Genomic DNA, 16,962 nt, shown 5'->3' on the forward strand with positions numbered 1-16,962 from the left:
TTTTTTTAGCTTATATTTTATCAAGATTTAATACTAGGAGTGGAATTCTATAACTTTGGTGACCAATCCCATGAAATCCAGTAAATTAATGGGAAAACCGTAGTCTGTTTCTGGCGAATTTTTGGACTGCATCTGTTTAGCCGCCCTCTCACGGAATTGCAAGAAGATGATCAACAAATAAAGCAAATAATGAAACAATTTAAAACAGAACAGGTTACAGATAAGTATAAAATAAATAATGGAATATTGTTTGTAAAAACTAAAGGACGGACGATTATGGTACCAGAAGTAATGAAGTTCTTCCATGAAGATGAATTAAGAGAACGCCATAGTGGATTTTATCGCACAAAGATGTACTTGGAAACACTTATTCCTTGAGGTTAGGAAGTATGTCCAAGAATGCTCAAGTGTCAAACGTGCAAGGACAGTAATAGGAAGAAACAAGGCGTTTACTACCCTCGGAAAACAAGGATACATAATCACTGTTGGTATTTGGATACCGCTGGGTCACTACCAAATTCTGGATCGTTTCGGTATGTATTTATTGTTTGTAATGCGGCTTCTAAGTTCGTCATGATAAAGTCATTAAGAACTTTGAACTCGATCAGCTGTAACAAACTGGAGAGCTTTTATTTTCTACTAGGGATTCCCAACAAGTTCGTATATGACCGTGCCCAAATCTTCACAAGTTTTTATATCAAACAACATCTATTTAGCCTTGAAATTCAGGATGTTACTACGGCACCTGACTCACCTAGCAGCAAGTAAGCGGAAAGACAGATCCGATCTATCAAAAATATTCTGAAGACATATGTAAATGAGCATGAAACTGATTGCGCCCAATTCATCAAGATACAATATACTCTCAGCATGTGTCTTAGAATCTACTGGATTTCAGCCGGTAGAAATATATCTTGGTTGTAAGTTGTCTTCACCCTTGGATGTATTATGGGAATTAGATTCGGAAGAACTAGATGGCATTCCTCATAAAGAGAAAGTGGTGAAACTTGTGGAGAATATTGATCGTTTTTGACAAAGGAAACAAAAATGTTATTCGAAGAATAAGGATCTACCCAACTACGACAGAGATCAATTAGAAATTCCCAATTCTAAATGTCTTCTATTATTAACACTTTAATCCTACGCTTAGTTCTTTATTTAAAGGTTCATACAACGTTTTAAGTAAACTTAATTTGAAAAAAAAAAAAATGAAATGTAAGTTTTACGTCACACGATTATGCCGGTTAGGCTAAAGGAGACGGTGAAGATGAGAAATGAATGAAATGATGGAATGAAAGAAGTGGGAGGAAACGGGAGAACCCCGAGAAAACCCACGAACACGATGTTTGTCCACCACAAAGTCCACACGGCGCGAGCTGGGATCGAACCAGGGACCCCATGCACCAGAGGCGAAGCTACCACTGTGCCACCGCGGCCCATGGGAAGCTTGAACTTTTGGGGAAAACAACGGTGGGTTACGGTGAAAAGTAACATAAAGCCTGTTATAGGTAGATAATACTTGGTGCACAGTGGTGCTCTGTATCGTGGTAGGTTTTAATGCTAAAGGGTTATTTTTGAGCGATCTCTTATGGTTTTCACAACGAACGGTTGGTTGCGGCTCTTACTTTTAGGGTTTTGAAGGAGGAGGGTTAAAATCGTTGTGGGAAATTGAGACTTAATATGTTTATACATTATGGTGGGTTTTAACCCCTCTATGGTCATTTTTGCGATATGTAGCGCCGTTGTTGAGATATGGACAGCTCATACTTGAGGTGTAAAAATTCCCATCAGGCAATGATCCAACACCGCCATATTTAACACTACTGGTCAAAGTTTGTTATACGGGGTTGACTACTTCTGGGCCATTTTCGCTCTACTTCCAGGTACTATGACTAGGTTCCGGTCCACTTCCCATAAACACCCCACTCATATCTTAACTATGAATCTCATACCTGCCAGAAAAGGTCAAAAACAACGGCGCTGGCTACCTGAGTGGTCTGAAATATGATACATACATGGATTTAAGGCCGTAAACGTAGGATTTTAAAGGGATCAAAAAGGTGGATGGCGTAAAACCAGCATAATATACTACTCATTTGTTTAAAAGGTAGGAAGAATATTATCTACTCTCATTTGTATATTGTACTCTAGAGTTACGATGATGCTGTAGTTCTTCCTTTTAAATTTTAACAAAACAAAAATTACGTCTAATTACAACTGGGATCTAAAACATTTCTAGACTAGAAGATAAGAATTTGATGAGGCGTATCACTTACATAATATTAGCTTTATGTACTGCAGTAACTTTGCTCCGTTCATTTTCCTTGGCATACAGAAATGCGAACTCCGCTACACGTCTTGAAGCTTCTTCAGTTATCAGTTTAATACTCTGTACAACACCATCTACGATTTCATGCTCAATTCCTGAATACTCTCCTTCTGTATTCTCACGTATTGTAATAAGATCTACACCTTCATACGGAGTTTTAAAACCTTCTAATGAACGGCACGGTCTTACATTTGCGTACAGGTCAAATTCTCTGTAACAAGAAAGCAGAAAAACATTAATATTTTACACTATTGTATTATGACATGAAAAAGTAAATATATACCACAAAATTGGCCCAATAATCCTATTTAACTACATACAGGTGATTCAAAGAACTGGATACACTCTTGTAAGTTGTAAATGACTGTAGGGATTGGAACAAAATTTGCGCTTTGGCTACTGAAGGTGGAACAAGCAATCACCACCTGGAGAATACGACCATTCTGGCGGCCTTCTTGAGTCCAACTGATAATCTTCAACTGGGAAGGGGATTATGTGATTTTTAGGCTAGAAAGCTACCAGAAAGGAATCCGATGTTTTCTGCATAACTTTATTCCCGAAAGAGTGACTTACATGCCAATGTGGGAGATGAGCCGTTACGTTACGTGCTCCAGTTCGCTCACTTGTTTGATCCAGTCCTCGTTCACCCACCTGAGCACATCAGGATCCACAATGACCCAGTCGCGCGTTATATACTTCCGAAGTTCACGAACGCTGTTCATTTTGGCCTGGTACATAATAACTTTTAAATGTCTTCACATACAGAATTCCTGGGACGTCAGATCTGGGAATCGAAGAGGTTACTCGACTGGTCCGCGTCTGCCAACTGAATGACGAGGGAAGTAACCGTTGGTCAACTATTATTAAATCTTCACCTCATAGTGCGGAATGAGACTATAGAGACGTAACTAGAGTGGCTCTAGGGTTCTAACACCCTATTTCCGTTCTTGTCATGCCATGCTACACGCAAACTTTTGGATTTATATATTATAAAACGAGTGAAAACAAATTATGTTAGTGGGTTCCAAGTGTTTGAGAGTCGAGATCCATTTTATGTCAAAGCAAAATTTGAGCAACACACTTCTAAACTATTTCTTTCACAAGCTTCATACGGAAATCCAATTACTCATTCTTGCCTTGGTTCTTAAAATAAATTCCAAGTGAGTTCCAAAATGGTGTGTTCATCAAGTGTCTGAAAATTTTATTTTAATACTTTTCCACTGCTTTCTAAACATCAACATGCTTGATGAATTGCAACGTATGCCGTCCATTCGTTCCAAATATACGCAAACGAAAATCTCGCGAACATGGGGTATACGTATAATGCCGAAATTTTACTTGATTTGTCTGAGCGTACTGTATACGCTCGTATTGGCTAAGCGGTTAAGGTAAAATATGGCTAAAAAAACATATGTCGTTCCTAACTAGTAGTATAAATTGTCAGCTTCACATAAAGGAATTGTGACGTAATTATATCATACAAAACTGCCAAGCGTTAAGACTCGGAGTTGATTCACATCGTGTCAATTAATTTCTTCGTATTTTTTCTTTTTCTTTCATTTTTTTAGGTCATTGTTATTGTCATTTTATTATTATTATTATTATTATTATTATTATTAGAGAACGAATGTTTAGACATAAAAACCTGGAAAATAGGCAGACAAATAGGCATTTAAAATTTAAAAAATAGGCACTAAAATGTAACTTGAAATAATGAAGATAAATACTCAATTCAATTAAAAATAAATTCAAGTCATAGGTAATGTTCAAAGAATATGGAACCATACCTATTTGTTAATACCTTCTTTTGCTGTACATAGAAAAACGAAGCTTGAAATATATTACATGTATTTGGTAAATACCTTCTATACAGGACTTTACACATAACAGTCCAAATTTTATACACTTTACACACACAGCAGTCCAAAGTTTTACACCACTTTATCAGTACACATAGCGGTCCAAAACTTTACACCACTTTATCAGTACGCATAGCAGTCCAAAATTTTACGGCCTCTTATTACTACAAACAACACATATTTCTCGGAAGAGGCCGAATCCTTTCTTAAAACACTAAATTACATATTTTTCCCCAAAAAGTCTTATAACGAAGAAAATGCATAGAATAGGCAACATTAGGCACTAAAGCAATTATTTAGGCAGGAAGGGACGAAATAGGCAAAATAAAATTGGCATAAACTGAAACTATAACCCCCATATAAACCTTAAAACGTTATTTTTGAGAATATCTTCAATATTAAAGAATAGATATTTTGCCTAACATCCAGTGTCTAGTTACTACTAATGATTTACAACCCGATCATTCCACGGATTTTACCTATTTTATGTTTCTTACTGTGATGTAAAATAAAATGACTTTTCACTTTAAGGTTATCAGCTTATACGTCATGTGTTTCTAATTCCAGACCGACGATTGTTTCACTGATCTTATTGCAGCCTTCTCAGGGTCACTATGAGGGTTGAAAATACGAAAATAAACTAGAAATAAGAGGGTCTCTTAGCAAGATAGCTCGCACCGTGAGTGATGCACCAACCTATACTATGTGCACATCCTACAAGCAATTAATCCTTAAACTAACAACAGGGGCTTAAGAGGCCTCCTTATGTGAAATTTCTTATTTTATAGTACTAAGCATTTTCCTTTAGCTCCAAGATCTTATGGCATCTTGCATTACATCTTTAGCCATCATATTTAAGCACTTAATACATTTCCGACTTGCTTATTACCAAAATATAACCAATAATAAAAAAATCCCCATATTTGCACTTTGGGGGTCTCGCAGCTCCTATTTATTTTAATGGTTTTAATGTATTTTTACAGTTTTAAATCGAGTTTTCAAATGTGTCTGTCTTATTGACAATGCATCTCTTCTATGGATAAATATCCTTCATAATTTAGAAAACGGATGGAGCTAGATGTATTATCCAGCAATTTCTGTCACAGTGATTCTTCAACCCCGTTTCCGGGTAATATGCATGCTACTGCCCACGAGTAATATGCATGTTACTGCCCAAGAAAAAGATAGAAATAACTGTTCTAATAACATTGATGATTCTCTAGGAATTATTCTCTAGGATGAACATCTTTCCATATTACTTTCTGGTCAAGGGTAAAAATTAGACTGTCCAGTATTGGGATTTAGCATCTCTTGCAACACCGAAACTATAAAAGACCTGGACATATTGTTTAACATGGAATACGAACCACACGAGTTCTCGCTGGAAATCGAATATGGACCTCCCACGTAAGAATATACGTTACAGACAAACGGAGTAGGAGTTGTGATTTTGTTTAATATATACGTTTTAATGTACTATATTACATAGTTGTGATACATATTTATAAATTCCTTGCATTCAAACAGCAATTCTGTTTGTCAGTAAAATGCAGAGTCTTTATTGATAAAAAAAGCTTGCCTCGCGAGGATTCAAACCCATATTATACATTATCATGGGAATCCATTACGTTAGCACAAAACAAGAGCGCATACCAATTACCTTTTTCCTTTTGTTTCTCTTACTATTCTGTTGACGGTGTACTTTCCACAGGCTTTAATTTCGTATCATATAGTATACTAGTTTATTTTTATCAACATCATCTTTTTTTCGGTCATATTTTATGATTGTGTTCTCGTATGTCACCTGAATATTTGATTTGAGGCAATTTCGAGATGGTCTATTTCTATTAAAGAAAACACATATTGCTCTCGAATGAAGGGAAAACAGAATTCCCTTGAAAAGGAGATCAGAAATCTTTTTGGAATTAGACTCTGGAAGGTAGTTCCGTTTTTTTTGTGACCAGAAGTTTACAATAATTCATTTACTACCATCCACAACCTCTATGGCTCCATTTCACGTTGCATTAGAATTGTACTGAGGACGGAAGATGATGCAACATCATACGAGGGCTGTCTAAAAGGTATCCGACCTTTGGCCAGAAAAATAGTTGCGAATACCTGACAGATTTGGGACCCTAATCCCCTTCAAAGTAGGCCCCTTGTGCTTCCACACACTTAGCCCACCGATCCTTCCACTGCTGGAAACACCGCTGGAAGTCTTTTTTTGGAATGTTGTTCAGCTCCGTCGTCGTGTTCCGCATTATGTCTTCTCTACTCTCAAAACGGGATCCCTTCAGAGGCGTCTTCAATTTTGGAAACAACCAGAAGTCACAAGGAGCCAGGTCTGGAGAGTAGGGAGGTTGGCGAACGGTTGTAATTCCATGTTTGGCTAAGAACGTGTGGATCAATTGGGATGAATGTGCTGGGGCGTTGTCATGATGGACGTGCCAGTTCTTCGCTGTCCACATGTCTGGTCTTTTGCGCCGGACTGCGTCACGGAGTCGCCTGAGAACATCTTGATAGTACTCCTTTGTCACTGTTTGTCCTTCCGGTGCGTACTCGTGATGCACAATTCCACGGGCATCGAAGAAAACAGTCAGCAACACCTTGATTTTGCTACGCACCTGCCGCGCTTTCTTCGGCCTTGGAGAATCGGGATGCTTCCATTGAGACGATTGTTGTTTTGTTTCTGGGTCGTACCCGTACACCCATGACTCATCTCCAGTTATCACGGAATTCAGATACCCAGGATCAGTGTTGGTGGTGTCCAGAAGGTCCTGTGCAACGTCAAAACGGGTGTCTTTTTGTTCCTGAGACAACAACTTGGGTACAAATTTAGCAGCCACTCGTTTCATGTTCAAATCGTCACGCAAAATTGCATGTGCAGAATCTTTACTCACTCCAACATCTTCTGCAATCTCCCGCACTGTCAAACGGCGATCTGCCATCACCAAATTTCGCACCCGCTCAACAACAGCTGTTTTCCGAGCAGTTTGGGGCCTGCCGCTACGCTGCTCACTCTCGACTGATGTGCGGCCATCTTTGAATCGGTTGAACCATTGTTTAATTTGTGTTACACCCATCGCATCTTCTCCAAACACCTGCTGAATCTTACGAATTGTTTGGCTTTGAGAATCACCCAGCCTTTGACAGAATTTGATGCAGTATCTTTGCTCAATTCGTTCAGTCATCTTGCGAGAAACACTAAATCCGACGAACACTACCAACAGCACCTCACTTCGCGACCACCAGCTCACGACTGGCACACGCGAACGCGGTGAAAAAATTCAAGCAAGCGCATTAAGGTTCCTCCTTCCACCGTGCACGGTGGCGCCGCCTGAGAATCACTACTTTGCGTGGAAAAAATTAAGGTCGGATACTTTTTAGACAGGCCTCGTATTAATCTGGTAAGTTAAATTTCATCAATATGGCTTCTTTGCGCCTTTCTCCAGCACGCATACTAGCAAAAAAGTCAACAAGACAACTGTGTGTACACTGTATGTGACTTCCCCAATGCACGTGCACTTGACTTTAATACGTCAATGGCTGCACACATCGCCGCCAAGCGATAACATCGGAAATTAAGTATAACAAACAGTCAAGGACCCGTATTGGGATAAACTCATCAAACCATTTACGACTCTTTTCAAAAACAGTGTTAGGTAATATCGCATTATTCTTAAGTTCTGCACATGAGTGTATACACAGCGAGTTTTTTTAACTTGACACTAATCATGAACTTGTAAACCAATAAATAAAGAATGCAGAAATTTTGTATGAAGCATACATCGATAGGAGGAAAACTGTTCGACTTACTCCGCAGTACCAACGCAACATAGTTATATTTTTAAAACGACACTATGCGAGTTTATTACATATTTTAAATCTACGTGTTAAACGGATACTTACTTTTTGAAAAATATAACTTCATATTGGGTTGGCAACAATATTCATCTGTTGTTACTGCGGAGTTAAGTCGAATGATATTCTCCCTACTGATGTTGGTTCGTACAAAATTTCAGCATTTTTTATTTGTTGGTTTAGAAGTTACACAGTTGTCTCAAGTGAAAACAAGAAAAACTTATCCTGCATATATACATATAACTAACCGAAACAAAATAAAGGACGATTCTTTCAATCTTCGCCATACACAAATACGTCCTGTGGTTTAAAGTAAGATAAATGATTATTCGTGCGTCAATATCACACGTGACTAGTTATCAGTGATCCATGTAGCACAATTGCGACACCATTGTTGTTGTGCTAAAGCGTTATGGTCCCTTAAGAGTGGTTTCGCTCATCCCCGTATGTCCATGTCATATACGTAACTCGCAGTGGTTTGTGATTGTCGACGCAGACTGTAGAGGTGTTGCTTGAGTTCCTCCGTCACTTGCACAGCAGACACACGACGGTTCTGAGTGATAATGCTCGATGGGACCTATCACTGAGGGTTTTCTTCCGGACACTATTCCTCTTAGTAAATGTGGTTTTGCCGTGAGTTTTGTAGACCGTCATCACTCTGGACACTATTCCTCCTAATACACCCAACACACTTGTCACATTCGTAACGCTCGCACCATATAATCAAGTGCCAAGAATATGTCCCCTTTGGAAATCCGACAGGTCGCTCATATTTCAGTATCATTGTCTGCTCAGTTAACTCTACACTGCCATCTACTGCTCCTCACATGGTATGGTTTTTGACTTAATACATTGCCAGCAACAGCTCGGCGCTGTGGTCGCCACCTGACTGCTGCCATGTTTCAGTCTGACATGTTTCAGTGAGAGGGTGAGAAAAAAGAATAAATACTACCATATTATTATCGTTTAACGAAAAAAAAATTGTCCATAGATGACACATTCACTCATATCATTTTACTGGCTGAATGTGAACAATGTTCACACACAGCGATTTAAATTAATTGTCTGTTAAGTGATTATGAGTGTCTGTTGAGTGTTCTGATTAATCCATCGCAAAGGAAACACAAAACCTAATAAAAGGTTATTAGTAAATTAATTTAGTGCACTAATATTAAGGCTACATACGTATATTGTTATATAATAAACAAAAGCAAGCTATAACTATTAGGAAAGGTAGGCGATCATAAGTATTGATTAAATTCTACGTAATATTTACCAACTTCTCTTATATAGAAAGATTACCACTGTTGAGACAAAGAAAACCAATGTGAATACAGTGTATTAGAAAGTACTTAAGACATTGTGTACGGCTTAGAATGAATAGCCGAGTGTCTCACTCGAAATATTGGACGGAAGATTGACGAGAAACATTACTAGGTGGGTAATTTGAGGTATTACAATGCATTCCACATGATTAATAAGTAATTACTTTTTGTAAGTTTACTGATAATTTATTAGTGTGAAAACTCGCAAATTACTTAAAATGCATCTGTAATACTATACACACTGTAAAAGAGGAAAGAAATCAAGCGCTTTTTAAACTAATTTCTTCTCTTGTTGTTTGTGTCTTTTTATTTTCGATTGATAGAAGAAAATGACACTTACTTTCTTAGTGCTAAATTCAATGATCGGAAACCTTTCCCGATTGGTGTTGTTAAGGGACTTTTCAGTCCAATTTTATGTTTGTTAACTGAATCGATTACTGCTTGAGGAATACCCATTGTTCCATCAGGTCGTTTGATGGGTGTAACATCAACTGGATCCCACTCAATTGGCACCTACAACATACAGGTAACATCGAAAGTCATTAAAAACAGTACATGAAACTATTTGTTTTCACTTTTTAAATAAAACAATAAGACAGAAAACGTTTACACTTCCTAAAGATTTGCTTTGATTCACAATGAACCGTAATACGTTTTAACGTATTGATATCGTAAATAGAAAACTCTCTTTCTCTTGATTTCACTTAGTTTCTTTTTCAATACATTAAAAAAAATAAAAAGCGAGACGGTGATGACGATAATGAATGAATGAAATAGTGAAATAAAGAAAGTGCGGGAAAATTCCTAGAAAACCAACGTACACGGTGTTTGTCTAACATATTAATTTATTAATGTTATAAGAGTGTACATATAGGTGCTTAGTAAGGGCAGATAAGATTCTCCTATTTCTAAATGAGTGTGTTTCTTTATGCGTCGTCTTGGATTCTGCCTTGCATACAACGCAGATTTCGAGACAACAGACAGTCTCATGCAGCCTCCGTGTTGAAAAGGAAAGTTAAACTCCTGGCAATCCAACTGTGTTTCTAGAATTACATATATATATTCTTTAACTCTATACAAAGTGGCATGAATTAAATCTGATGTTTCTGGCTGCGTCGCAACAAAGAACTGTAAAGTAATAACTAGCGCCTATCAGCACCAAATGCATGGTAAACAGTTGTCCTGATTTATTGATGTTACAGAGGCGTTAACATATTTTCCATGTTTCTATGCAATACAAATATTCCTTGTGTTAAGCAAACTGACAACGCAACAGATATTCAGAAATAGTATTTCTCCAGTAAAATCCATTTCAGAGTAACTGAATAAACACACGCTGCCAAGTATGTTGGGTGTATGGTTATATAAAATAGATGTTCTTCCTATACTCAGTTTGGCATTACAACATTGGGACAATATCTAACGCTTTAAATGCACTTAGATAAATTCAGTAACAAAACTCAAATATTAAAGTTATGTAGGCGCATGAGAGGATGATCTAAATTAACAGAAAATTGGTTATTTATTAATATATCCTCCCGTGAGAAAACTAAATATTCTCCAAAACGTATCGAAGTTAGCTTATTGTTTCGATAAGTTTGGAGATTATTTAATTTTCCCACGCGAGGACATATTGGTAAGGAATTAATTTGTTGTTACTTTCAAATAAATATTTTTTATTTTTAGGTACAATAATACATTTCACAGAATATCTATGAAATTACGTTTTTCTCATTGATTTACTTCGAAAAGTTTTCTCTCCTTTTTCACTATTTGTTACTATTAACATATCTGTTCGAGCAGAATTAACTTTTACCCACATTCCATTGTATAGACACTTATCTCTAGGCACCATAAAATCGGTTTAGTCGAACCAGTGTAATTTCTTCAAAGTAAATGGAAAACTAAGGCCGCTTAATCCGTCACATTGCGTATATCTTTTCAACTAAGAAATGATGGAAAAATATGTGCAGCGGAATGGATTAATCCTTGACATGCTATATGCACACGAAAATAGTCTATTTTGCTCTTTTAAGGGATTACTTAACCAAAGGAAAGAATTGATGCGATTCTGAAAGAAAAGCGGTTGTAATTTGGAAATACTTCTAAAATTAAACGATTAAGCATGGAAGTTCCACGAAGATAATAAAAGCCGTCCTCATCTTACAAACGACAAGAAAAAGTGGATTTTCTTCCCACTTAACCAGGCGACACTCAAAAGCAAACAAAAAACTAACGAACTAAAAATAAAATGCATATTATTTTGACTTTGTGATGAGGTCTCCGATTAGCACTGAGAAGTCACTTTCATGTACAAAAATTATTTGAAGGATAATTTATTAACGTCTGGAGTTTACAACGCAATTTGTAGCTCTGGTGCGTTGACAATTTGCAGCTCTATATCGGTATGACAAAGAGAAATATTTTTACTAGGATCGAAGAACATTCGAGGGCCATTAAGGGGAAGCTGCTTCTTCGTCGGAACTACTGAGGTATCTTCAAGCTTCAAATCACAAAACCAATGAGGTTAAAGTAATTCGCAAGTTGCAAGTGTTCTTCACTTACCGGAAATAACGTACTTTAATATTTTTTCATCAGAACTAAAAGCCTAAGTTAAATATGGACAGCGGAAATCTTGATAGGAGATAATACACCATCAATAGCAACTCATCGTAAACATATTTTAAAAAAACACACCTAGGAAGTAAATACTGACCATATATAATTTATTATATTTTTCCGAATTTGTATTACATAAAATACGAATTAAAAACAAGAACTATAATTTGTTGAAAACCACTTTTTTCTTTCTTTTTTTTTTAAAAAAATAGCTGGGGTCGGCTTTTCGAATCGCTGTCCTCCATTTATTTCTATTTGGTGTCATAGCCGCTGTTTTATCAGAAATTGAATGCGTATTGGCTTTGAGTTCGACCATTCTTTAAGGTCTTTCTATCTTCAGTGACGCTGAAGGGAGCATTGGTAAAATTTTGTTATAAGACAAACACGCCATGCAGTGGTGCTTCGTGTAACTAACACAGCGAGCCCTCAGTATGCAGGACAAAACCTGAAACTGTCATTCACTTCTCCTACATTCTGACTTTACTACGTGGAAGTACGAATTGTGTATTAATAGTTTGGAGATTAGTGGTAACTTCAAAATTCTTTACCATCATGAAGGTTGTTCCTCGGTGCGTGGCTTCTCTGACACAGATTGTTGCTCTGTATTTCACTACTACTTAAATGTACTGGCTGTACAGAATATGTAATATTGATCATAAAAGGCTTTAAATACACAGGATCTTCGAATATGAAAACAAACATTATGCTCATCTTGAAACATAAAACACAGTGTGTGTCTAAATATATTATCTATATCTATCTATATATGCAACTCTTACGTCAAAATGACAAGAACAACGAAGGACTGAACTGCATAGAATCCTCTAAACATAGGCAGGAATCATGCCAGTATTGGCAAGTGGTAATGAGGAAATGACAGAGAAGAGGGCAATTGGAAGGGGAGTTCGACACAGAGCTGTCTCTCGCAAACAATATTTAATATCTATCTAGACCAGTGGTGTCCAATTATAATGAGCCTGAGGGCCATAACCGTCTTTGCTAGCAAGATGAAGGGCCGCAGATAATAATAATAATAATAATAATAATAATAATAATAATAATAATAATAATAATAATAATAATAATAATAATAATAATAATAATAATAATTATTATTATTATTATTATTATTATTATTATTATTATTATTATTATTATTATTATGTTATTATTATTATTATACTACAAAAGAAAAATATAAAAATGTATTTGAAATATTACATTCAATGTGAAAAATGAGGGTGACTAGGAGAGTTTACAAGGGCTGAGATATCTACATCCAATCCTGTTCTTGCGAGCCGCAGAAGATGTAAAAGAGAAGAATCTCCAAGGCAGTTTCTGAAGCGGCTCTTCACAATTTTCATGGTGAATTGGTATGGTTGGTTTGGTTTGGTTAATTGAAGTAATCGTTCCTTTCAGCAACGATGCCTTGCCTATAGCTGCATTACCAACTCCAGTGTTGCCTTGGATGTTCGGACCTTTTTGTTGTACAGAAGCGCTAAATGGATGCCTTATTTCGAAAGAAGAGTGGGAAAAATGAAAATGAAACCTTTAAATTTTACGTTCCACGGTTATGTAGGTTAGCTAAAGGAGACGGTGATGGTGAGAGATGAGTGAAATGGTGGAATGAAGAAAGTGGGAGGAAACGGGAGAACCCCGAGAAAACCCACGAGCACGGTGTCTGTCCACCACAAGGTCCACACGGCGCGAGCCGGGATCGAACCAGGGACCCCAAGCACCGGAGGTGAACGCTCGAAAGAAGAGTGGAAACATTAAAAGAATGAACATAAATGAAAATATTATCAGTAATAACAATCGTATGTTGTGAGAGCTTTGTGGGCCGCAGAAAATGGTTTGGCGGGCCGCATGCGGCCCGCGGGCCGCCATTTGGACAACTCTGATCTAGACGAAATAGTGAAAAAGGGCCTACAAAATGACGACAGTATTTCAGTAGGAGATAGAATGATTAGGTATATACGGTTTGCAGATGATATGGCGCTTGTTGTGGAATATGAAGAGAAAATCAATAAGATGACAGAAAACTTGAGGAAGGGCTGTGAAGAATATGGGATGAAAATAAGTGTTAGAAAGACAAAAGCCATAATGACTGGAACGAAGTGGTAGGTGTTAAATATAGAAACAAGAGGGGAGAAAATAAAACAATTGACTAGTTTTCGATACTTGGGTAGTATTATTGATGATGTTATGAAGTGTGAACATGAAATAAAAGCAAAGATAGGAATGCCAAAAGAAGCCTCTAGGAGGAAGAAAATGCTATTTTGTGGGACCTTGAATAAAGAGTTGAGAAAAGACTCATACAATGCTTCGTGTGGAATATTGTTCTGTATGGATCAGTAACATGGACATTACGCAAAAATGATGAAAATGACAGTGTGGTGAAGAATGGAGAGAACTAGTTGAGTCGAGCGGACAACGAATCAGAGGGTATTAGAAATGGTGGGGGAGAAAAGGACAATTTTTGACATTATTAAGGGGAAAAGAAACTGGTTGGGAAATTGGCTAAGAATGGTCTGTATCATGAGAGACGTGTTAGAGGGTATGGTGGCAGGGAAGAGAGGAAGGCGGCGAAGGAGACTACAATTAATGGACGATGTCAAAACAGAAACATCGTACGTGAAAACTAAGAGGTTAGCGGAAGGAAGGCCATGGAGCATGGAAGCTTCTCGGTTGCGGCAAGTGACCTGTCAATACTGGCAGAATACCTATGATGATGATTATCTATTAATCTGGCCCTTCTGGTTGGTGTAGTGGCTAGCGGTGCAAATGGTCTCGAGTTTGATTCCTTTAAAAATGCATCAAACTCAATACAGGGTTTAGATTCCACATTTAATCTATAGATCACAGTCATAGCCTTGAACTATTTCAAGAAAGAAACAATTTGTATTACTCATTGAGCCTATATCAGTGGCACAAACTATACAGAAGCATCCGAACGGTATTTTCTCGCAAATGCATTTATTACTACTCGCTACGGCAGACTTCTTACCGAGGGCTTGAGTAGACCCGGGAAATAACAATAATAGGAAGAGGGAAACTGCAAAATTCCTACTGAAATCCACATGAAACAATCCCTCCAGAGAAGAGTATTTGCTCTTTTATTTATTTTTAATTATGAATCTGTAATTTTCCTTCGAAGTTTATCGGAGGCTTTCGATTCGATTATTAGCAGAACATAAGGAAGTCACGAGGTAACGAGTCATTCTTGGTGGAGTTCTCACAGGATCAAATAAAATATACATAAGTGCCAGAATACTTGGAACAGAAGTGGTGTAAGACGGGCTTTCGTTTTGATTAAAGTATTAGGAGAACTAAACGCAATCAGGGAGTAGGAGGTGATCGGTCGGTAAGGCGTTGCAATACTCGTAACATTATAAAGGGTCATTCTATCTCAAATCGATCAAAGTACGATCGATTTCATGGTCTCAGATTTTGATTTCTTTCTCTTTTCTTTTTCTTTCTTTCTTTCTTTCTTTTCTTTTCTTTTTTCTTTTTCTTTTTTTTATTATATATATACATTGAAAGACGTATTTGAGAATAGTTATTTCTCAAAATAAACCTTTCCAGCCCTCGTAGGTAACTAGTTATTAATTATGCAATTATCTTCAAGGTCACGACTCAAACACAGCTGTTTTTGCATTTTATTTTTTACTATTGTATAATATTTGTAATGATAAAATATCAGAAATGACTTTTAATGTCTTTTAAACTTGGCTAATAGTTATTACTAGCATAGCATCAATTACCCGCTTCCCTGGGTTAAATTAAGAAAAAATAGTAATATGTTTCGTTAGTCAGTCACTTTTTAATATTACTAAAGCGCTCCTTCTTATTGGTCATTTTCGATGATTTTTATATATTCCCTCTCCTCCCTATGTTGCGGGCCACGGCATTGGAAGTGTCTTTGTTCATCTCAGCGACCCCAAAAAGTATGAATTTGACACTGATATTGGTCATTTTGATTATATATATATATATATATATATATATATATATATATATATATATATATATATACAGTGAAACCTCCCTTTTACGGACACTCTCAGATACGGATGCGGACAGTCCATTTTCCCCCCAAACGTTTCAATAACCTCTTCATAACGGACAGGAATTATTCTCGCTTCTGTGATATCTTACAATAGACAAAAAGTGTTTTCGTCGCAAGTGTATCTATCATGAGTCTAGACCTGGTGAACCATCAATCAGAATAGTTTCAAGCTGAACTTAAAATTCCTCTTTTTTCTGCCCGCAATAGACTGCTTTCTGGTGGAAATCCTAGAAAACCTTCAATAAGCAATAACACTCATGCAGGGTCAGTCGTATGGCCAAGACTTGTATGCGAAAGATCTTCTCTGCCCTGACAAATTTAGTCCTTTTTCCTCTGGGTCTTGCATCTTTTCGACAATTTCATAGATAACAAGTGAATAAATGGATATTTTTTACAGGGTAATGATATGTACTTAAGAAAATTACCACACACGTATTACCTTTTGCAGTATACGAATATATTAACACATCCCTCAACAGTAGTATTATTTAACAGAAATGAATTTCTCCTTCATCCCTCCCAGTAATTTAAATACGTACTAAATAGAGTATTTTCATATTGAATTTTACGTATTTACGCTCATACATAGTGTACTTACTGTATATTACTACATACAATTACCGTTGTGAGAAATTAAATTCCTGTAACCTCTCTGTAACGGACACCTCTCAGTAACGGACAAAAATTCATGTCCCATTGGTGTCAGTTATTCAGAGGTTTCACTGTATATATATATACCACAATTTTTGCGGGGCTGAATTTGGATTTAAATAGCATCAGACGTGTCATTGACTTCAAAAACTATAGATTCGATACTAATATCGGTCATTTTCGATCATTTGTAAATGTCTTTCTTCTTCTTTAAATTACATCGTCAAAGTGATATGACAAAAATCATCT

The 16,962-nt window shown here is 36.9% G+C and overlaps 1 protein-coding gene across 1 annotated transcript in view; it reads right to left on the minus strand.

The window, feature by feature from the left end:
• Idh3a (isocitrate dehydrogenase [NAD] subunit alpha, mitochondrial) overlaps nt 1–16,962 on the minus strand; it is a 315,440-nt gene that overhangs the window by 150,147 nt on the left and 148,331 nt on the right. Inside the window, exons 3-4 of the mRNA XM_081733815.1 lie at nt 9,715–9,889; nt 2,277–2,540 (exon numbers count right to left, since the gene is read on the minus strand). Of these exons, the coding sequence (XP_081589941.1) occupies nt 2,277–2,540; nt 9,715–9,889 (439 nt within the window). The remainder of the gene's footprint in view (nt 1–2,276; nt 2,541–9,714; nt 9,890–16,962) is intronic.

Source organism: Thermobia domestica, chromosome 12, assembly GCF_964235325.1.
Source record: "Thermobia domestica chromosome 12, izTheDome1.hap1.1, whole genome shotgun sequence".
In the NCBI taxonomy this organism is placed as follows: Eukaryota; Metazoa; Arthropoda; class Insecta; order Zygentoma; family Lepismatidae; genus Thermobia; species Thermobia domestica.